The 23,270-nt window shown below is 44.5% G+C and overlaps 1 protein-coding gene across 9 annotated transcripts in view; it reads right to left on the bottom strand.

The window, feature by feature from the left end:
* Nucleotides 1–23,270, bottom strand: part of RASAL2 (RAS protein activator like 2) — a 211,433-nt gene that overhangs the window by 134,195 nt on the left and 53,968 nt on the right. For 2 of the 9 annotated variants that reach the window (XM_068141389.1, XM_068141392.1), the window contains exon 1: nucleotides 1,813–2,489. The exons of 5 other annotated variants lie outside the window; for them this stretch is intronic. In XM_068141389.1, coding sequence (XP_067997490.1) covers nucleotides 1,813–2,407 — 595 coding nt within the window. In that variant the 5' untranslated portion in view covers nucleotides 2,408–2,489. Of the gene's footprint in view, nucleotides 1–1,812; nucleotides 2,490–23,270 lie in introns of those variants that run through there. 2 more of the 9 variants (XM_068141390.1, XM_068141393.1) reach the window with 1 other exon arrangement.

The raw sequence follows: 23,270 nt of genomic DNA, 5'->3' as shown, positions 1-23,270 counted from the left end.
CCTGCGGTAGAAATCTTCCCTTCTAATGTAAATGACAAGAGGGGAGGAAAAAACCAAACCAAACAATCCCTTAACAAAAACCTTCAACAAAAACAATCATAGAATAGTTTAAGTTGGAAGGACCTAAGAGATCATCTACTCCCATCTCCCCACCATGGGCAGGGACACCTCTAAACTAGACTCGGTTGCTCAAAGCCTCATCCAACCTGGCCTTGAACACCCCCAGGGAGGAGGCACTCTGGGCAACCTATTCCAGAGTCTCACCACCCTCACACTGAAGGACTTCTTCCTAACATCCAGTCTAAACTTACTCTCCCTCAGCTTCAAATTGCTCCCCCTTGTCCTGTTGCTAGACATCCTTACGAAAAGTCCCTTCTCTGCCTTCCTGTAGGATCCATTCAGGTATTGAAAGACTGCTATACGATCCCCCCAGAGTCTTCTCTTCTCCAGGCTAAACAACTCCAGCTCCCTCAACCTATCCTCAGCAGAGGTGATCCAGCCCTTCAGTCATCCTTGTGGTCCTCCTCTGGACTCACTCCAACATTTGTATGTCCTTCTTACGCTGACGACACCAGAACTGGACACAATGTTTAAGGTGGGGTCTCACAAGAGCAGTGTAAAGGGGAAGAATCACAGGTAGCTCTACTACTACTACTTCTTTGTTTGCTTCCTGTATTCCATACAATTCAACAAGCCAAACTGCAGCTGAAAAAGGTCCCAGGGAAACACAAATCAGAGACTGTACATAACTAGGTTTGAATAGATACAGACCGTCATAGTTATTTCTGATTTTTGGCCATTTGTTTGTGTTTTAAAGCAATGTGAGTGCCTGTCAGAGACATCCTCCTGTGACTGAAAGATTGAGTACTGCTGTGGACAGAGCATTTTCCCCTGTCACTTACTACCGCTACTATGTGGAGTTTTTGGAACACTGATGACTCGTCCAGCAGTCTCAACTGGATCCAGATGTTAATACAGGCTTTTAATACAATAATCTGGAGGACTCTGCAAAGTGCTGAGGTTTTGGGGAACAAAGGAAGGTTTATTTTGTTCTTACCACACATTTAAACTTCACAGGTTTTTTCAAAGCATCATCAGTTACCTGGTTCAGGCTGGGAAGCCCACTACAAACAAGGACTGAGAGAACAGAAGGCAAATTTCTCACGTTTCCCCCTTTTTTCTCTGCTTTATGAATATTGCTCTCAGCAGGGTAGATTTAAATGAAATCTTGGACTGGCATCTTTGTTGAACTGAAAACCCAGCTGGCTAAACCTTTGCAATGCTACTGTCCTTGGCAGCTACCAGACAGCAGCCATCATTTTAGCTGGTTAGTAATACAACAGTAAATCTGGTATGAGGAACTAGGTCCATTCCACTGGCTTTCATGCTGTTTAGAAGCCAGCTACATTTCTCTCACCTCTTAGTACTTTGTTTTCCAGTATAGCAGGCTTTATAACTCCATCAGGGCACTCTCCAATGCTGCAGAAGCTACTGTGCTTGCAGGACCACACAGACCACACACTCACACTGTGAATTTGAGAGGCAAATGCTACTGCCTCCACCAGCTTGATTTAAAGGGACCTCCAAGTTCTTAAGCACACACTGAAACATCTCATACCACTTCCTTTTCAGGAAAGGCCCCTTTTGAGTTGCTTTTTAAAATTTAAGATAGAATACTGGGGAGTTGCCAATGTCATGTTAATAAAACTAAGTTCAAAACCATTTTACTCAACTATGGTACCTCTCAAATAATGTCTCATTACGCTCACCTGTTACGTAATCAGGAGAACAAAACATAAATGAGTTCTTTACCTGTGCTCAAATCAATCTCATCATACTCTGTCTTCCCTTCGTTCACTGCATCACTGCCAGGCTCCCCTTTTCGACTCATTATCTTTGAGAAGCTGCTTGAGAGAGAGGAGAAAATGCCACGGATGAAATCGCCCTGCTGCTCCGAGTCTGCCGAGCGCACAGCTTGCGGAAATGGCTTGGCATTGCTGCTCCCAGCGTCTGGCACGGGTTCAGACAGAGAGCGGTGGAAGGGAACCCGAAATGGTCTAGTCCTTGCCTGAAGAAGTGTCTCTACTGGGTATTCCTGGAGATCATCAGCACTGGTAGCACCCACACTTGCAGAACTTTTGGCACGACTTGGATCACTGCACTCCCCTTTCAGGCTGCATGAGCTCTCCCTTTTGCTTATCCTCCAGGGAAGCCGAGGATGCGTCTGCCACCTGTACGCTCCAAGAGGTTTCTGTGGGTCAGAACTCATCTGCTTACTCGCCTTCTTGCTTTTCATTTGGTGGTACCAATGGTAGTCCTTCAAAGCAGCACTGCCAGCATCTTGTTCCGACAAGGATCTTCTGAAAATCCTGGGAGAGAGGCTATAGTGCTTTTTGAAAGTGCTCATTTTCCACCCCTTGAATTTCAGCTCTTAACTTACATTCCTTGTGGCTTAATGGTCATAGAGCTGTAGTGCCTCACTCACCATTTTAAAGACCCAGTAACTTTGTTCGCTGCTGTGAACTGCAAAACAGCAGAAGCTGTTCCTGAAGATCTTGAGCATCAATCCCAGAACCAGGTATTTCTACATCTCAGCAAGAAGGATGTGCCCTCACCTAGAGCAAGCCAACTTCTAACAGCACACAAAGCCTTGCTCAGCTTGCTGCTGCTTCCTGCGCTGTCACATTTCTGCACCAAGCTTTCAGGAAATGACTAAAAGAGCCCAGCCATGAAAACCCACAGTGGTGTTCTGCACCAATCACACTTCACTTTTCTCAGTCTACATTAAAGATCTGGTTTAAAAGGGGAAAAAAAAAAAGAAGAATGTGAAAGCACTTCACTCTGGAGTCCCAGCAAAGGCTCAGCAAAGCATTACCAAACTGCAGTACTCAACTGAGAGACATGGCACATTTGTTCTTCAGTTTAGTAAAGTATATAATGGCATACGTTAGTTAGGTATAAAGTAAGATAAAACAGAAGGATGACTCCTAGAGTTCAGATTTGCCACAGGTACATCACATCGCTTAAGAATATCTCAGAGCTGCCTTTCAAGGAGGTAAAAAAGGTACCTTCATCAGAATCGAGTGCTGGAAGCCCCAGAGAGGAGAGAAAAAGGGGAGGAATGGAGTAAGGAGAAGAAAAGCTGCAACTGAATGTAGTAAGAGTGTAAATACACTGAAGGGAAATAAGTAAAGGGGAGGAGAAAAGGGACAGAGAGGGTGGGTGGGACTTCACCAAACACAGACCAAAGCACAGGTTTTGAGGCATGATGCCCTGGCAAACAGAACAGGACAGATTTGCCTTTTTTCTCCCCCTCCTCCTTTTTATCCTTTTTTTTTAAACAGCAAAATAGGGCTGTATTTTTATGAACCTAACAGGAATAAGTGAGCTGGAAAAAATAGCCCTGTTTAACCAAGGGGAAAGGGGGAAAAAAAAAGGCAACAACCCCCCCCAACTAAACCAAAACCCTTGCCTTCTCTACAATTTAAGAAACAGCTGAGTATTTTTAAATCCCATAAAGAAAATATCCGCTGGTGATCTCAGATGGTGCTTGCCAAGTTTTAGACCAGAACACTTATATCTCAACTCTGCTCAAATCCCTGAAAATAGGGGGTTTACAATGGAAACGCTGACAGACCCTTGGCAATCAAGTGACAATGAAAACTACTTCTCTGGTTAAATAAAATGATAATCTGGGCTGGCAGACCAATAAAGCTTCTCTGACCCACCATGGGATCTCGCCTTTAAGCTAGGCTGCAATCATCAGCCAAAGCACATTCCTGACAGTCACAGACAGAAAAACTTCCTTACTTGTGTGTATATATGGGAAAGGGTACCACACCGCCTAAACAGGGATGGAGCCACTCAAAGACTTTCATCAGATCAAGACATAATTTCTCTATTCAGTAGCAAGTCAATTTGTAGAAGCAACAGGAATAACTATCCAAAAATCAGCATGTTTAAGAAGTCATAACAAATAACCTCAGATGCAAGAACAGCTCAGACAAATTCTGCATCAAAAATAATGATGCTGACTCTCGTGCTTTGGGGAAGTCATGCTGCTCTGAGCACGAGTTCTAAATGACAAAGCATACCTAAACAAGAGCTCTGCTGCAATTTCCACCCAGAGCAACAATCTCTTAATGAAGCATGAGGAGCAGTGAATACATGCAAGCATACAAGTGTTCCCACCCTGAAAACAGGGCACAGAATTCATCAGGAAAAAGTCTTCTGTTCTTGATCCCAAGGGTTGCTGATTACCCTTTGATGCAGCCCATCTGGTCCCATGGACTTGCATGGGTTAAGTTCTTTTAAGTAATTCCTGATGTGACTCTCATCCACTGCTGGAGGTTTTTCTCCTCCTTGATCCCTTCCACCAAACAAAGAGGCCTAGGAGTCATTGTTTCTGAAGGCTGATGCAAACACAACACTGGGGACCCCAGCTTCACCTGGGTATGCTATTACTGGACCACCCACTCCTTTCAGTAAAGGATCCTCCTTTTCATCATGGAGCCTTTTACTACTACTGTGGCAGCAGTGCTTTGAATTAGCCAGTCTGGTAAAGTGGGGTTTGTGGAACTTCAGAAATAAGTAGAAGTAAATACGACAGCTGACCGTGTGGCTCACTCTAATGGCACAAGCCACCATCATCAGAGATAACTGAGAACGTGAGGGAGGCAGGTTTCTGGTCAGCTCCACAAGCCTCACTTGGTCAAGTTTCTACTAGCACATCTACATCTGCATCATCTACCTCATGAAATTCAATAAGGACAAGTGCAGGGTCCCGCATCTGGGAAGGAACAGCAACAGGCACCAGTACAGCTTAGGGGCTGCTCTGCTGGAAAGCAGCTCCATGGAGAAACACCTTGGAGTCCTTGTGGACAGCAAGTTCTCCATGGAACAGCAATATGCCCAAGAGAGCCAATGGGATCCTGGTGTGCAACAAGAAAAGTGAGTCCAGCAGGTCTAGGGAGGTTCTTCTCCCCCTCTACTCTGCCCTAGTGAGACCACACCTGGAATACTGCGTCCAGTTTTGGGCTCCCCAATTCAAGAGAGACAGGGACTTGCTGGAGAGAGTCCAACGGAGAGCCACGAGGATGATTAGGAGACTTGAGCATCACCTCTATGAAGAGAAACCAAGAGACCTGAGGCTGTTTAGTCTTGAGAAGACTGGGAGAGGATCTCATCAATGTCTATAAATATCTGAGGGGTGGGTGTCACATGGAGGGGGCCAATTTCTTTTTGGTGGTGCACAGTAATCAGACAAGGAACAAAGGATACAAACTTGAACACAGAAGATTTCACCTCAACATGAGGAGAGACTTCTTTACAGTGATGGGGACAGAGCACTCGAACAGGCTGCCCAGGGAGGTTGTGGAGTCTCCTTCTCTGGAGATTTTCAAAACCCACCTGGATGCATTCCTGTGCAGACTACCCTAGACAATCCTGCCTTGGCAGGGAGGTTGAACTTGATGATCTCTGGTGGTCCCTGTGATTCTATGATCTATTTTTGGGTACAGAGCACAGGCAAGGACAGAAGAGAAAGACAGTACAGGAGCTGAAGTCCTCCTGCAACTTGCTTGCTGTAGATTTCTAGCACACTTTCCAACTCCTGTTGAAACATAACCACTGAGCTGAGCACTCATAAAAGCCATGCTTTGAAACAGCATTTTGAAAGCACTTATCTGCTGTATCAGAGGACTTGGTATGACACCAGGAATGACTCAACTCAGATAATATGACACCAGCTGCGTCAACGTTATTCTGAAGCAGGGATTTAGCACAACAGCACTTTGGACAGAATGAAACTTTAGGCGAGACACTGGGCTTTGCATGAGGACAGAGATGATCACCAGAGATGCTCTCATCCTGGTTCTCTTTTTCACCTCCATCCTTGGAACACTTGACTGTATAGAAAGATTGTTTCATCTCCTTCCCAATACAGTTTGCATTACAGCAATCACCAACTTCCCCAGACCACCCATTTCAGCAAGGGAACACACAGAGAGATTAACCATGTATCAAGTTACAGCGTGAAGCAATGTGCAAAACCAGTTACGAGTTAGCTTCTCCTTAAAAACATTTTTATTGGTGTGGCAAGGGGTTGGACCACAAGTTCTGTAGGGAACTAATAAGACAGAAAAAGACAGGCTTCAACAAGCACTGGACATCAAGCCCAGGAACATCAAAGTCACAGTTTAGTTTAAGTTTGAATAATGTTAAGAAGGGTCTTTACTTTTGACTTCTGATTTCACTTTAGGACTGCTCAGATGAATGTAATTCCTGATCAAAGAAAACAGTTACTCTAGCTGCCTGCATGGCTGAGATTTCAGAGTGTACCCTGCAGAGGGTAAAATACTCTCCTCAAAGTTACTTCCAAAAAGGCATGCGAGGCTTGTATGTTTACTGACATGAAATCACTGATACACCAGTTTGCTTAGTCTACAAATAAGATAATTCTTTTTAATGGCTAGCTCCAAAACTTTAGCCTGGGCCTGGAGTCAAACTGGACTCTCTCTTCCTTATACACATCATCAGGAGCAAAGACGATGCCCAGATAAACTCTTTGTCTACGCTAATCCAATGCTGCCGAGTTAAAATTGGTCTCACTCGGCTCTGGCATTGCCTGTGTACATACAACACACAAGAAAGTAATTCATGTAGCAGAACTTGCCCCTTGATCTGCAGCCCAGTTACTCATGTGAAAACTCCAGTCCTCCCAGAGCAGCAGTTTATCTTGGGCAGCACTGCCAGGGTCTCGCTATCGCAAGGAAATCAGCTTACAGCAGTGACTGCTAACGGCTTGGTTATGCGAGATCCCGAATCCTACAGAGCCACCCACTCAGCTGTCAGCAGGTAAAACAATCTCAGTGGAAGAAAGGAGCTCGTCAATTAGCTGGAGAAAACCTGGAATATTTTCACTTGTGCCTCCCAGTTTCAATACCTACTGCTTAGAAACGTGATCCTCAGCTAGCACGTTTTCCTCACAAGAAGGTGGAGATTTTTTTTTTGGTCATGTTTGTAGCTCATTGTGTCAAATCACTCATTTGGCTTTTGCAGAAAATTACTATTTTCTTCCTAACAATCCAGTCATCTAATCATCCCATTTGACATGTTTAACAGCAGATACTTCACCACTCCTAGATATTTAAGTAATTTATGCACAAAATGCAGATTTGCTCTGTTGGAACACAACTGTATTTCAGCTCTCGGCTTAGACTGGGAAAACAATCTTTCTTAAATTTACAAAAACATTTCACAGAAAATGTACACAAGCAGCATTTCATTTTCACCCAGCAGATGAAGAGACTTCTTTGGCAACAGCCTCTGGCGTGGGCAATCCTCTCTCCACCATTCAGTTTTCCAAAAAGTCCCACCCAGCTCTGCTGCGTGAAGCTCCAGAAATTCCTCGGAGCATCTTTTGGTTAATAAATGCCACCAGCCAATTAAAAAATCATTTAAAAAGGCAACACCACAAAAAAAAAAACAACCCAAAAGCATCACTGCCAAGCAGCTGGAGGGAGAAGCTGTCTCTGGTGATAAAAATGAATGTTTTAATGTTTAGTCTCAGGCTGCGCCAGGGGAGGTTTAGGCTGGAGGTTAGGAGGAAGTTTTACACAGAGAGAGTGATTGCCCATTGGAATGGACTGCCCAGGGAGGTGGTGGAGTCACCATCGCTGGAGGTGTTCAGGAGGAGACTTGATGGGGTGCTTGGTTGCATGGTTTAGTTGATTAGGTGGTGTTGGATGATAGATTGGACACCATGATCTTGAAGGTCTCTTCCAATCTGGTCTGGTCTGGTCTATTCTATTCTATTCTAATGCTTGCTTGCTGAGAGCTGTCTAGCGACTGAGGAAAGGCACTACAACATGTAAAACTGTAGTTCATCTTTAGTAGAGTTTAGGTTAAGAAAAAGATGAACTGAAACCTCTCCTGACTGAATGACTTCATTTAAAATTAGTTCTGGACCAAGCACAAACTTACCAGCTTCTCATTGTTTAAAACATTTGCCAAGATGGGGGGGGGGAAGAGAGTTTTGAAAAAAGGGAAAAAACAAACACAAGAACCAACCAACCAAAATATTCCACAAAACCAAAACCAAACAAACAAAAACCCACCCCCAAACTCCACATAGCCACTAAACCCCACATTAAACCCTATTTGCTATGTTTGGGTTTTCAACTGAGCCCTCTTTTCTGAGTCATAGACAGCAGGTTAAGAAGGCACCACTCCTGAGCAGATCCCAGATTAAGTTCCCAACTACCAGCCATCAAATGACTTCTTTAACATGCAGAAAGAACAAATGGCCCTCTGCATCCTTCCTAGGCAAAGAAGAGAGGATAGAGTCAGCCAGAGATCCTTGAGTTTGCAGCTTACCTCCTCTTAGCTCTTTTCCCCTTCAAAACTAACACAAGGCTCACCATGATGGAGGAGTAATCAATATATAAAGCAGAAACCATCAGAAAAGTCTTCATCTGACCCAGCTAAAGAGCACAGAAGATGAAAGATTTTTCCTTCCCTTTAAATTAGAGACTTTTCAAAATATTACGTTTTGTTTATGCAAGGTGAAGTAATTAATGACCTAACATCCCCTTCCCATCTCCCTATCACCCAGAAGCATCTGTTTCCCCCCCGCAGCATTTCCTGCAGGTGGGTATCGCCTCTTCTCGGCTTGGTGCAGACCACTGCACCTGACTTACTTGACCACTTCATATTTAGTGCATGAAGTTGTGGACAGAACATAGGAAATGCACCTTAAAAACTGTTGCATTCAGAAGAGCAAGGCTTGCTGCAGTTTGCAATGGGCATGGAACACAGGTAACTTAATGAGCCCAAAACAGGTTTCCTGAGAGCAAAGCTTCCTGAAAGCAAAGTCCAGTTCTGGGCTCCCCAGTTCAAGAGACAGGGAACTAATGAAAGAAGTCCAACAGAGGGCTACAAAGATGCTGAGGACCCTGGAGCATCTCTCTGACAAGGAAAGGCTTAGAGACCTGGAGCTGTTAAGCCTGAGGAAGAGAAGATTGAGAGGGAAACTGATCAAAGCTGATCAGTAGCTAAAGTGTGAGGGGCAAGAGGATGGGACCAGACTCTTTACCATGATGCCCAGTGACAGGACACGGGGCAACGGGCACAAACTGCGACCCAGGAAGTTCCACCTAAACATGAGGAAAACATTCTTTCCTGTGAGGGTGCCAGAGCCCTGGAGCAGGCTGCCAGGAGGTTGTGGGTCTCTTCTGGAGAGATTCAAAATCAACCTGTATGCAATCCCAGAAAATCTGCTCTGGGTGACCCTGCTTTAGCAAGGCAATTGGACTAGATAATATCCAGAGAGACCTTCCAACTCCTGTTCTGTGACAGCTTTGAGCTGGCAACACATATCAATGATGGTAGAAAAAACCTCATCTGTCCCAGATAAATCAACAAGGTTTGATGCTCTCACTATGCTGAGAATGAAATGCATCTATAAACAAACTAAGTGGAGATACCAGCACATTTAAGTGCCAGAGAGCACCTCATTTTCCTGATCTGGAATCTTGATGCATGCTGTACCTGTTGCACAATCATTGCCCTGCATTTCCAAGGCAAGGCTGCAGAGGTGCAGACTGGGTCCAGCTCTGCATTTGTGGTGCTCTAACACCTGAAGGCAGGTACTGAAAAGCCCTGGCAGATTTCTGTCCTTTAATTCTGGGACAGAACAACTTCCAGAATTTCTCTGCTGATAGAAGCTCCCCATTTGAAAGTTTCCTGGCTTCATTTTCCATGCTGTTCCCGTGATCTGCACATGAAGCTGCTACAGCCCTGTCAACTGAGATAATACAAATTTATGAGATGCTGAGTTTTGGGTGGAAGCCAGGAAAAGTTTGCAAGAAAATCCCATTTCAACATGTTGTGAGTAAACCTGCAGCACTGCAATGCCAGATTTTCATTTCACTGGCAAGCTTTTGTTGTTGTTGATGTTGTTGTTGACAACAAAACACAGCTTGTGCCAAGTTTCAAGGGCCACAAAAACGCTCTGCGAGAAGCCAGCCAAGCGCGCGGCGGCCGAGCGAGCCCACACGCAGCCGCCAGCTCGCCACCCAAGGCCTTCAGCAACTAGTGCAAGCTAACCAATGTATAACCTGGGGGTAAAACCCCTGCTTGCTGCAAGCCCCAACAGTAAAAAGGTCCCTTTGTAGTGAGGAGTGGCACTGGCCTTGGAAATTTGTAGGGATGTTGAGGTTTTGATAAGGCAGGCAAGGCCTCAGCCCTCACTTGTGATGCAGCTGCTGCCACAGGTCTGGTTCCTCTCTGGGCTCACCAACATGTACAGTGAGCTCAAGCTAGGAGAAAGCCCGTTGGAGCTACAGATCACCAACTTCAAACCCTGAAAAGAAACAAGTGCACTGGCCTACCTCACTGATGGCTTTTTCAAGACCATCATAGAATCATAAAATGCACTGGGTTGAAAGGGACCTTTTGAAGATCACCCAGTCCAATACCCATGCCCACGCAGTGAGCAAGGACATCTTTAACTAGATGAGGTTGCTCGGAGGCCCATCGAGCCTGACATTGAATGTCTCCAGGGATGGAGCCTCCAGCACCTCCCTGGGCAGCCTGTTCCAGTGTTTCACTACCCTCACAGTAAAGACCTTCTTCTGATGTCCAATCTAAATCTACACTATTCTACTTTAAAGCACTTGCCCACCATTACCAGTGGTGTTTTTGCCTGCTAGAACACACTGCAAACAACAATGGTTTGAGAATCATAGAAATGTTTTGGTTCAAAAAGACCTTTAAGATTATAAAGTCCAGCCATTTTGTAACTCAACTAAGTCTGGTGCTAAACCAGGTCCCTCAGCACTACATCTCTGTGTCTTTTAAACACCTTCAGGGATGGGGATTCAACCACATGCCTGGGTAGCCTGTTTCAGAACCCTTTCAGGGAAGAAGTGTGTTCTAGTATCCAACCTAAACCTCTCCTTGGAGCAACTTGAGGCCATTTCCTTTCATCATATCACTTGTTACCAGGGAGAAGAGACCAACTCCCATGGTGCTACAACCTTCTTTCAAGTAGTTGTAGAGAGCATCTGCAAGAATGGAATGGAATGGAATGGAATGGAATGGAACAGAACGGAACAGAACCAGACCAGACCAGACCAGGTTGGAAGAGACCTTCAGTGACAGATTTAAAGCATTAGCTATGGAGGGGCATGGGGATCTGGTCATACAAATAACCAAATGGAAGAATTTGCAAATCCAGAATTATTTCAGTCACTGAATTTAGGGAGGGTAAATCCTTGAACTGTATGAGAACTAGCCTACCCCCTACATGCAGACCTCACAGCTCCTCCAGAATGCTTTACTAGTATTAGCAAATTAAATTGCAACAACTGACAATAAATCAGTGATGTGCAGGAGTTTGATATTAAACCTTTGTCTAAAGAGAGAAATAAGATCACAGGGAGGAAAGATGAAAACATGCCAGTATTTCAAAAAGACAAAAGTTTGGAATTAAAACATTTAATACCAGCTTGGGGAGTGGGTCTGTGTAAAATTCCAGTTGCTGTAGCACTAACTAGTACTTGCTGCATGGAGAAAGTACTAAAAGAAACAACCAAAAGTGAAGGAAAAAGATGAGAGGGAACAAAAAAGAGCAGCTACTAAATCGGAATGACCTTCTAACCAGAAGAGTTCTTTCTCCATATGTTGTCTGTCAGGAACAGTCTCAAATCAGTGCAAAAGCCAGAAGTCAGGGACAGTGATGAAGCGCTGAAATGAAGACCTACCTTCTGCCAGGCTGAGCCAGCTGCCAGCCTGGTGTCAGGGCTGCGAGAGATTTCACAACTGGCAACAAACAGCCTGCAGAGCCAAAAGATGAGGTAAGGTGACCTGTGGGCACTGAAACAGCACAAGACGGGGAAAAGAGTGAACACCCCCTCCTTGACTAAACCTCTGTGTGTTTGTAATTTAAGGAATGATTAAAGATGTCTAATGCAGGACATTGCCTGTGATAACACTGCATGATCTCTGAGAGATGAACTTGTGCAGCCTAACACCCAGCCTGAGAACTTCAATGAAACCCCTTAAAAGTTGGTATTAAAATCAGAGAATCACACCATGCACCTTTGAAGGTCATCTAGTCCACCTCCCTTGCAGCAAGCAGAGACAGCCCCAACTAGATCAGGTTTCCCAGAACCCCATGAAGCCTGAACTTAAATGTCTTCAGGGATGGGGCCTCCACCAGCTCCCTGGGTAATCTCTGCCAGTGTTGCACCACTCCTGTAGTAAAATATGTCTGATGGTAACACATAAAAAAAAGGCTCTCCCAAAAAGAGAAAAATCATGTCAACCTTTAAAGAGAAAGAAAGGAGAGAGAAGAAACAGAATTTAGCTTTTGGAGCCTATTTAGGGAACAAATTTCTGACCCATGCACACACCTTCTCACGACAGAATAAACACTAGACGTGGAAAAAGTTGCACAATGTGTAAGTGATTACATCCCAGGCAGAGTCCTCAGCTATTAAAGCTGTCCTTCTGAGGACTGCTCTGTGCCAGCTGGGCAGGGAGGCCAAAGCCCAGTCCATCACCAAATGCACCTAACGCTGAGCCATGCCCAGCACATAAGCACTTAGTTTCTTTTGTGTCTTTTCATTCATTATATACTAGAGGATATTTCTCTTTCAACCTCCAAAATGACTTTGTTTCATGAGGTGTGAACACCTCATCACCAGATGACAGAACTGCTGTTTCTGAGGTCAGTTCTCTCTGAGCATGCAAAGCCCCATTTTTATGCATGCACAAGCAGCACTTCCAGGGTAAAGCAACTATTTGACAAGCTCTTCAAAAAAGAACATTCTCAAGTATTTCCACTGCAAAAATGGACACTAAGCAAAAGCTTTAACAACAGGACCAGCAAGAAAACAATGTAAAAACCCCCACACTGCATGGTCCTGCTTTGAGAAAAATCCTTTCCAGTTGACGTTTCACAGCTCCATGCAATGCTCCCAGCCTGGGGAAGAGCAGCTGGAAAGCTGCCAAGCAGAAAGGGATTTGAGAGTGCTGGTCAATGGCTGGCTGAAGATGAGCCAGCATGTGCCCAGGTGGCCAAGAAGGCCAACAGCATCCTGGCTTGGATCAGAAACAGTGTGGCTGTCAGGACCAGGGCAGTGACTATCTCCCTGTGCTCAGTGCTGGTGAGACAATGCCTCAAATAGCGCCTTCAGTATTGGGCCCTTTACCACAAGAAGGACACTGAGATGCTGGACTGAGTTCAGACAAGGGCAATGAAGCTGGTGAGGGGTCTAGAATACAAGTCTTGTGAAGAGTGGTTGAGGGAACTGGGATTGTTCAACCTGGAGTAAAGGAACCTGAGAGAAAACCACATTGCCTTCTACAACCTCCTGAAGGGAGGCTGGAATGAGGTTTGGTTTGGTCTCTCCTCTCAACAAGTAATAGGACAAGAGCAAACAGTCTCAAGTTGTGACAAGGGAAGTTTAGGTTGGACATAAGGAAAAATTTCTTCCCCGAGAGTGATTAAGCACTGGAACATGCTGCCCAGGGAAGTGGTGGAGTCATCATCCCTTTGAGGAATTTAAGAGACGTGTAGATGTGGCACTTATGAATGTGGTTTACTGGTTGAATTGGCACTGTTGGGTTAATGGTTGGACTCATTGATCTTGAAGGTCTTTTCCAGTCTTAATGATTTCTGAAATGCTATTTATTTAAACCCTCAGCTAGTTTTATAGGAGTCTCTTCAGGGTGCTGCTATCACACCAACAAAGAAACCAGCTTTCAGAAAGAAGCCACTAATTGTCCATAAAACAAATTACTGCCAGGCCTATGACATGACCTGCCAATACCCAGCTGCAACTAAGGTCACAGGAGGCAGCAGTTTCAGTAAAGACACTTTTGTCTTGATGTGCAACTATTACAAAAGAGGTTACCTGATTAAAACATTCCTCAGGGCCTTTATGTTTACTCACTTCCCCAGTAAAAGGGAAAATGAGTTGTTACGTGCTTTTTACACCTTAACCACCCTAGCACTGTCCACAACCTGTGCCCTGTCCTCACCGAGTAGTGCAGAGCTGCTGTGAACAATAAAGTCCGACTTTGAAATGGTATCTCGAAGTTTCAAACCACCCTGCCAACCAGCCAAAAGCATTTGCTCCACATGTAAAACCCAAAGCCAGGCTGGGCTTTATAAACACACCAGCAACCTCCAAAGCTAGACTGCATTAATGAGCATGTGCATTCCAACTCCAATAGATGAGACAGCACAAGTATGGCTTCACTTAGTGACTTATTGTAATCTGGGCCTTATAAAAGAGGTTTTTACACATATGAAATGCTCGTATACCAGTGAGACATACAATCAGGATGTAATCAAATCTCCTTGGTTTTATGGACAAATCCCTCGGGACTTCAAACTGCAAACCCGAAGGCGAATAATTGCATCGATTGTCTAATAAAGACCACGTGCCTCAGGGCTGGGCTACACAAGTTTTCACGAGGTCTGCAGAGTATTTTTGGAGGCATTTTTACTTCAAATAAGCAGCCCAGTTAAGCAGAGATAAACACGCACACACATCAGTGGCCTTGTTTAAACAATGCGCCAATTATTGCGATAAATCTGGCTGCCAAATCTAAATATAGACTCGTAGGAGAAAACAATGGAGTTTGAGTAGGAGACAGACTTCTCATATTTACTGTTTACCTAATTATCCAAATGAATGCGCAGTTTGGCCTCTCTCCCCTTTGCAGGCTGCATGACCACTTTCTCCCTCGGAGCCAAGCGAGCTCTGGCTGCGACTGGAATCGCAGCGTGATCCGGCACAGTCGATGTTACGAGAGAGCTTGGTGCCATTTCAAAGCTTGCATCAGGGTTTGGGTATGTGTGTGCTCTGCTCCCCCCGCAGACAGCCCCATGCCTGACACAAGGCAGATAGCCACCACAGCACTGCCTCACAGCTACAGAAACAGCGTATTATTTTTTATTTAAATGAAGGCATGGAGAAGGAGGGAGGAAAAAAATACCCAAAGAAAAATCCCGTTCAAAACCCACTTGAAGTTTCCAACTTTGGGTGCCCAAACAGGAAATGAGGGGAGGAGGGGGAAATGGGGAGAAGAAAAAAAAAAGTAAGGGAGGAGGAAACAGTTGTTTTATTCAGGGTCATATTTTTAGACTGTTACTAGTTTTGTTTTGTCACTGTGCTACAGAACCTAGACCTGTGTGAATTAATGCAGCATTATCCTTTCTAATTTTTGCTAAGTCTATGCTGCAGTATTAACCTAATCTTCTTACGTGGGGCATTGCAGGGCACTTGCTCCCCCCACACACACCCTGCTGCGGTCAATGTTTTTCCATCCCAGATACTCCTGACTGCAGGAAACATCCAGCCATACACTGTCTCTTTCCCCACAGCATGTAAGAACAAGCAGAATTCATCTCTGTTGGGTTGGGAAACCCAAGCTACATGCCGAGGCCAGCAAACTCGAAATGTTGACTTGGTTTGAAGCGCACCAAGGTGATGTGACTGCTAAGTGTAATGCAGAGGAAGGAGCCTTGATGAAATGCTTTTCCTTCTTGCTAAAAATACTCACAACTTAGAGTCTTTGCCCTCCTTGATCTATTGACAATTATAAAAGCAAAGCCCAATTTTCCTGGGCAGGCTGAAGCTAGATGAGAGAAATCTCTGTCCACTACAATCTGGTCTATTTCGGTTCCTAGCAGTTAACGCAGCACATTTATTGCTTCAAAACAAGTTAAAACTCACTTGTATTTTCTTCCACAAGCTTCCCTCCCCAGATGTCACTGCCAGGGTTATTTTCAAACTATTTTTTTATTTCCTTTCTCTGTGCTTGCACTGCACAAGGCCAAACCCAATTTTGACTTCCCTCCCTGGATGCCAGTTGCCACGCACAGATCAATGATACAGAAATACAATGGCTTACAGTAAAGAAATCATCTGGGAAAACAAACAAACAAACATAGGGAGCTCAACTTTATTTATAAATATCTTCAAAAAGGAGCCTGGAAACATTCCACCTCTGGGCTGGGGTTGCATGAGGCAGAAGTGGTGGGGAGTGGCAAGGGAAGAGGCAGACAGAACTTTTTTTTTTTTCTTTCTTCTTTCAAAAAAAATCAAGGCCAGGAAATCCTCCCAATTCAGCATTCCCAACATCATCACCTTAGATGAACAGAAGGTCTTTGCTTCCTGCTCCCTCCTTACCTCACAGCAAGTGAGGACGGAGCAGGACTATCCTGACATCAGGCCTCACAAGAATGCTACAGAGAAGGAGAAAACCCTGGAGGTCAGCTCAGCACAAGCTTGAGGTTATACTATTGGTTTGGGGAATGTGCAACATCTTATCCTGTATCAAAGCATCCATCTTTTTTAACTAAGAAAACAAAGGTCAGCACTCAGGGTCAGTACAATTTCTCCTACACTTCTCATCTCTAAAGCAAAGATGAAATCTCCAGGCCTCCTATAAAAAGCCAGTGAGGCTCTTCACTTACCATCACGAGCTGGGTGAATGCTGAGGTAAAGGTGGTTAAAAGGAATGACAGAAGGAAAAGACTCCAAAGCTCAGAACAACTTCTCTCCACTTGCAACCCTACTGTAAAGGGGCAAGGGGAACAAGGACCCATTGGCTCTGCTCCTGCTCACACCAGACACAAGAGGAAAAAAGGTGGTGGAACACACTTAAAAGCCTGTTTTCCAACTGATACCTCGGGTTCCCACGTCAGAGTGGCTTTGCCCTGTTGTATCCCAACAGCAGAGCAAGGCACAAACAGGTCCACCCTAGAAGGTGCTGGTGGCACAGGATTAACACACAATGGATTAACACACAATTTTGAGGCTCAGGGAGAAGTTGCATGCAGTTGGCATGACTTCCATTAACAGATGCTAAAAATCACCTTCTCCTATAAATATACATGGAGGGACACAAGGATAACTGAAACCAGAACAAAATCAAGTTTCTCCTCCCTGAAAAGCTGTCAAGAGTATCAAATCCTTCTTTTACCTTCCTGACCACCTAAAAAGCTGACAGAAGAAAACTGATTATTACTCTGGAATAAACTGGAGCAGGGGAGAGGAAAAAAAAAAAAAGAGGAATAAATCAGGGCTTATCTTCTTAAAATATAAACCCCCTCAAGGAATATAATTTGCTGCAATTAAATATAAAAAGACAATCCTCAAGATAAGCCTTAACAAATCACCTTAAGAGTTTAGTAAGTTGTGGTTTGGTTTGGGGGGATTTTTGAATGCATGTATTAGGTGTTTTAAACTGATCTGTCAAACCTTCTTCTGAACCTCTCACAAGTGATGAGCACAGGAGCCAGAAGAGAAGCACACAGGGCAGGTTGGTGTCTGGGACCACTCAGAGAAATATTCTAAACTTTTTTATTGAAAAAGTTAATTTTTAAGCTAGCAGAAAGTCCCAGGTCTGAGCCTATACCGTGCATAACTTCACCAAACTTCTGCAGAGCACCACATACTCATCTACCAGACACAGTGTTGTCACTGTGGGAAGCTGAGGGAAGCCCTGCTATCCAACTTTTTGGCTTCCACAGATCAACAAGAAACCCATGACGTCAAAATACTTGAGAAGAGCTGGCAATTCCACAGATATTTACTGTCCTGCACCATAGCTTTTACACGTAAGACTGGCTCAGATGTTGATACTTAAAATAATCATGGGATCACAGAATGGTTTGGGTTGGAAGGGACCTCAAAGATCATCCAGTTCCAACCCTCCTGCCAATGGCAGGGACACCTTCCACTAGAGCAGATTGCTCAAGGCCTCATCCAACCTGGCATTGAACACCTCCAGGGAGAGGGCATCCACCACCTCCCAGGGCAAACTGTTCCAGTGTTTCACCACTCTCACTGTAAAGAATTTCTTCCTAATCTCCAGTCTAAACTTCCCCCCTTCCAGCTTCAATCCATTTCCCCTCCTCCTATCACAACAAACCCTTGTAAAAAGTCCCTCCCCAGCTTTCTTGTAGGTCCCCTTCATGTACTGGAAGGCTGCTCTAAGGTCTCCCCCAAGCCTTCATTTCCCCAGGTTGAACAGCCCCAGGACTGTTCTCACAGCTGGGGTGTTCCAGCCCTCTGATCACCTTTGTGGCCCTCCCCTGGACCCTCTCCAACAGTTCAATGTCTTTCTTGTATTGAAGCCCAAGAACAGGACACAGTACTCCAATCCTTATACGCTCTTTAGAAGTTATTTTAACAAGCTGCCTTTTGAGTTTCCTTGTCTTTGTTTTCTGGGTCACTCCAGTCTAGATACAGGCTCTATTTCCTGTGCACAGAAGGCAAGAGCTTTTTTTCCCCTCTATTTTCTTACTCACTTTGTTCCATACATACAGAGATGTTCCCCAGTCAGCTAAGAAATGGAATGCTCTGTTCCCAGAGCAGATAACATGACTCACTCTGTACTCAGAAGACATGGTGCAAGATCTTCCACATTTCCCCCCCAAATTCCAATCACTTTGAAAACTGTCAGTGTGCCAAACTAAACCAGCTTCAAATCTAGAATGTGACCCCAATTTATCAGATCATGGTTTGAGTGGACACTCAGGTAGGTGGAGACTGAGTTTGCAAAGCTGCAATGGTCAGCTTCACAAAAGAGGGATGCTTAACACCATTGTCAAGGGTGTGAGCTAGGCTGGCCACTAAATGACAAGTGACAGATGCTCTTCTATTAACTCTTCTGCCTTCTCAAAGAGAAGAGAAAGGGCATAAGGCAGAGAGACTGATGGGTTGGAGAAGAAAACAAAGACTCCTTTAATTAAAATAATGACAATAAAATGAAACATACAGTAAGAAATAAACCAATACTGAACCCAACCCTCATGATGGCAATTAGCCACTGTCACCATTGATGCTGTGGCAAAAGTCCCAGACTGCAGTCAGTGGCAGATGGGAACTGGATTCAGGAACACATGGACTTGGATTAAAGGAGGAATGAGAGAGTCCTCCTTGGACACCAACCATTGATCTTTGCCATCCCTTAGCTTTATACTGAATATGACATACATGGAATGGAATCCCTTGTTGGTCAGGTCAGGGACACCTGTCCTGTCTGCTCCTCCCCACAGGTGCCACCTCATACTTAGTACACCCCAACATGGCACATAAGATTTAAGCAGTGACCTTGATCTGCAGCCCAGCCCTTGGCAGTAACTCTAAACATCAGTATTGGTATGGCTAGAAGCAGCCACTCCCTGTGCAGCCATGCCCTGAACTTCAGAAAGTGCCCTCACTGTGCAGAGGCTGAGCTGAGAAGCAAGATCACTGAACAGAATTTCTTCTGTTCTAGCTCAAAGCAGGACAACCATCAACAGCCAGCTTGACATTTACTGGTGCATCCTGACTCACAGAAGTACAAGTGGGTAGAAGCAAACCCAACACAGGCTTACACCAAGCTGCTGATGTACCCTGCAAAAGCAAGCTCTGGCTATAAAGGGGCTTACCTCATGGGAGCATTTTCTTCTCAGCTGTTTAAAATCTTTCACTTGGGTGACTGTGGGTTTACAGCTCCACAGTTTAAAGACACATCTGAGGAAGCTGTAGCAAAGGTGAGAGAGGACAAATACCTCTTAAACTGACTTTATAACTGAAATCAGCCTATGATGGAATTCCAAGTCTGCATCAAGTTTTCAGGAAATAGTGGAAGATTTCTACAGAAATGATTGCACACCTCTTTCTTACTCAGAATCTCTTTGTCACATTCACTGGAAAACAAAAAAACAACACCCAAACAACAAACCAAACCCATTAGTTTTATTCTTGTCCTTCATTCTTCTGCCCTACTGTGTTTTCTGAGTTACTTTTTCCACTCATTCTCCTCTCTGCTCTTCCCATGTAACAACCCTCAAGAGCAACCAACAGATGGATTAAATCACACAAGCTTTCCTGAGTAGTCCGTGTCCGTTCCCAGAATAGAATAGAATTAACAAGGTTGGAAGAGACCTTGGAGATCATTGAGTCCAACCCATCACCCAACACCATCTAATCAACTAAACCATAGCAACAAGCACCCCATCAAGTCTCACCCTAAACACCTCCAGGGATGGTGACTACCACCTCCCTGGGCAGCACATTCCCGTGGGCAATCACTCTTCCTGGGAAGAACTTCTTCCTAACATCCAGCCTAAACCTCCCCTGGCACAGCTTGAGACTCTGTCCTCTTGTTCTGGTGCTGCTTGCATGGGAGAAGAGACCAACCCCCCACCTGGCTACAACCTCCCTTCAGGGAGTTGTGGACAGCAATAAGGTCTCCTCTGAGCCTCCTCTTCTCCAGGCTAAGCAACCCCAGCTCCCTCAGCCTCTCCCCATAGGGCTTGTGCTCCAAACCCCTCACCAGCTTTATCTTTCTCTGGACACCTTCCAGCAAGTCAACATCTTTCCTGAACTGAGGGGCCCAGAACTGGACACAGGACTCAAGGTGTGGCCTAACCAGTGCTGAGTACAAGGGCAGAAAGACTTCCCTGCTCCTGCTGGCCACACTATTCCTGATACAGGCCAAGATGCCATTTGCCTTCTTGGCCACCTGGGCACACTGCTGGCTCGTGTTCAGCCTACCATCAACCAGTACCTCCAGGTCCCTTTCTGCCTGGCCACTCTCCAGCCATGCCAATCTAGAGGAATTTTAAGAGACTGCAGATCGCTGAAGTTCGCCGTAGAGTTTGCCCACCTACATGTCTGCTTTCAGTCCATTTTTAGAAGTCCTCCTTAAAATCACAGTTTTAAACTATCAAATGACAGTTCATTAGACCTTACAATGCAAAAAAAAAAAATATATATTGCAACACTGATTTAAATGTTCTCCTTCTAACCCTGTTTAAAGTTAGCAATGAGAGGAATACTGACATGAGAACTTCGGCTCTGTTAGAAGGTCTAAATTTTGTACTAAATAGTGAAGGGAATTTCTGAATGAACCAGAAGGTGGCAATTCCTGGGTAACCCCCCAAAATGGTGGGAGGGAGCACTGCTCTCACATTCTTTTTCTATTATTAAACATCATGTAACTTGAAGCAAGGATTCCCAGAAAAATAACTGAAGCCAATTGCCACAAACTACACTACTGGGAAAACTCAGCAGAATGAAAAACCAATGCAGCAATACAAAACAGATTAGTGACACAAAACACAGTTTCCCACTGACAAAGAAGGGGCAATAAATATGTACTTAAAGCTCAGAAGTTTAGAGCCAGGAATAAGAGGGCAAACATGACAGAGAGAGGAAAGGGAAGGGAAGGAAGAAACATACTCATTATCACAAGATCTAAACTTCAGGGATTCCAAGAGTAGTAAAGAAGCAACAAAGAAAATTCCACTGCAGCCCCTGACATTGATGGGTCTAATGCTGCCCTTACCTGACCATATGAATTTTGACAATTAATGTGGAGCTCACAAAACCTGACAGCTGGAAAGCTGTAATTTAGCAAGGGTAGCTATTTTTGAGCACTTACTCTGGAAAACGCTGAATTGAGCTTAGAGAAGAACTAGCCACTGCCTGTGATTGTCCCAGAAAGTATGTGGTGGTGTCAAGAGATTCATACAGGGATTTTTTAAAGCTTAAAAATCTACAGACACAAGCAGAAAAGACATGTTTGTGCTTTTTCTGACTACCCTAATTATAACTTTTAGCCTCAAAGCAACTTTCAGCAGTAACTGAACTCCAAGTTTCACTCACTCTGAGCTCAAACTTCTACCTAAACCATCACCTAATTCGTTATATCCTCTCAGGCCCTGCTAAGACTGGAAAAATCTTGTTTTTAAAACTAATTCCCTCCCTTGATGTTATCTGATGAGAACCCTCAGGACTGCAAACTTAATCATGACCATATTAGCATATAGTGACAGGAGAACCCAAAAGCTTGAAGTGTGTACACCACCAGCAACAACTGGTGTTAATTTACACGGTGGTAGTAGTGGAGAGCTGATCTGCAGAAGGCAAAGTAGCTCCCTGCCACAGCTGATATTACAACCACCCTCTGTGAATTTTAGGTGGGTAAATGCAGGGATATTAAAAAACCCAATTAAGATAATTTAAGATAGATAATGAAACATATTATCAGTCAGGGATGGAAGGGACCACAAGGATCATCTAGTTCCAACCCCCCTGCCATGGGCAGGGACACCCCACACTAGATCAGCCTGGCCAGAGCCTCATCCAGCCTGGTCTTAAACACCTCCAGGGATGGGGCCTCAACCACCTCCCTGGGCAACCCGTTCCAGGGCTTCACCACTGTCATCTGAAAAACCTTTCCCTGTTCAGAGTTAGAGGTTTTCCTCTGGTATGGTTTAATGCAATTTGGAATTAATTCTTTGGAAAAGGTCTACTGATCACAAAAAAGGCTGTCCCAAAATAGTCAGGGTATCTACAGCATGTGATGGGGGCGAATGCACAGATCTGGGACAACTCAGAAATACCCTTGACAGGGCACATCTACTGAACTCTCAAAGCAGAAACACAGAGGGGATCCTAAAGAGTATTCTTAGTCCAGGGTTTTTTTTTTTTGAAGCTGGAAAAGCTACAAATGTGGAAGTCCTAATTATCATGTGGAGAATCTAAGCTCAGATCTATCAAAGAGCTGAAAAAGAAAGCCTGGCCTTCAGGATTGCTAGAGACTACAACTTGTGGTCTGGGAATACAGGAATACTGCATTTTGTCATGTCAGAAAGGGACTGCTAATCTTCCACAGTGAAAAGCAAGTATGCAAACAACACATGCAGACTTGTTGGCATCCCTTGGTTATTTGTAGTGAAGAGGAGAGACAGACAGACATAAAGACTAGAGGAGAGTTTATTTTCAAATAGAAGGTAGCTTCAGAGGCAATATTAAACAATTTATTACTAATAAGGTTGTAGCTAGGTGGGAGTCAGTTTCTTCTGCCTAGTATCAGATGATAGGAAAGAGAAAATGGCCTAAAATTGTGCCAGGGGAGGTTTAGGTTAGCTAGTAGAAAAAATGTCTTCACTGAAAGGGTGGTCAGGCATTGGAACAGGCTGCCCAGGTTGGTGGTGGAGACACCATCCCTGGAGGTGTTCAAGAAATGTGTGGCCACAGCACTTTGGGACACGGTTCAATGGCCATGGTGGTGTCAGGCTGATGGCTGGACTCAACAATCTTAGAGGTCTTTTCCAACTGAAACAAATCTGTGGTTCAATAATAGGCTAAGATAACCTTTATTAGAATAAACCTTTATTAGAATAAACCAAACCAGGTTGGAAGAGACCTTCAAGATCATCGTGTCCAACCCATCAACCAATCCAACCC

The sequence above is a fragment of the Melanerpes formicivorus genome, unplaced genomic scaffold (assembly GCF_026170545.1).
Source record: "Melanerpes formicivorus ecotype bairdi unplaced genomic scaffold, bMelFor1.0.p_v2 SCAF_7, whole genome shotgun sequence".
NCBI lineage: Eukaryota > Metazoa > Chordata > Aves > Piciformes > Picidae > Melanerpes > Melanerpes formicivorus.
The sequence above is the reverse complement of the archived record's forward strand: the minus strand, read 5'-3'. Positions and strand labels throughout refer to the sequence as shown.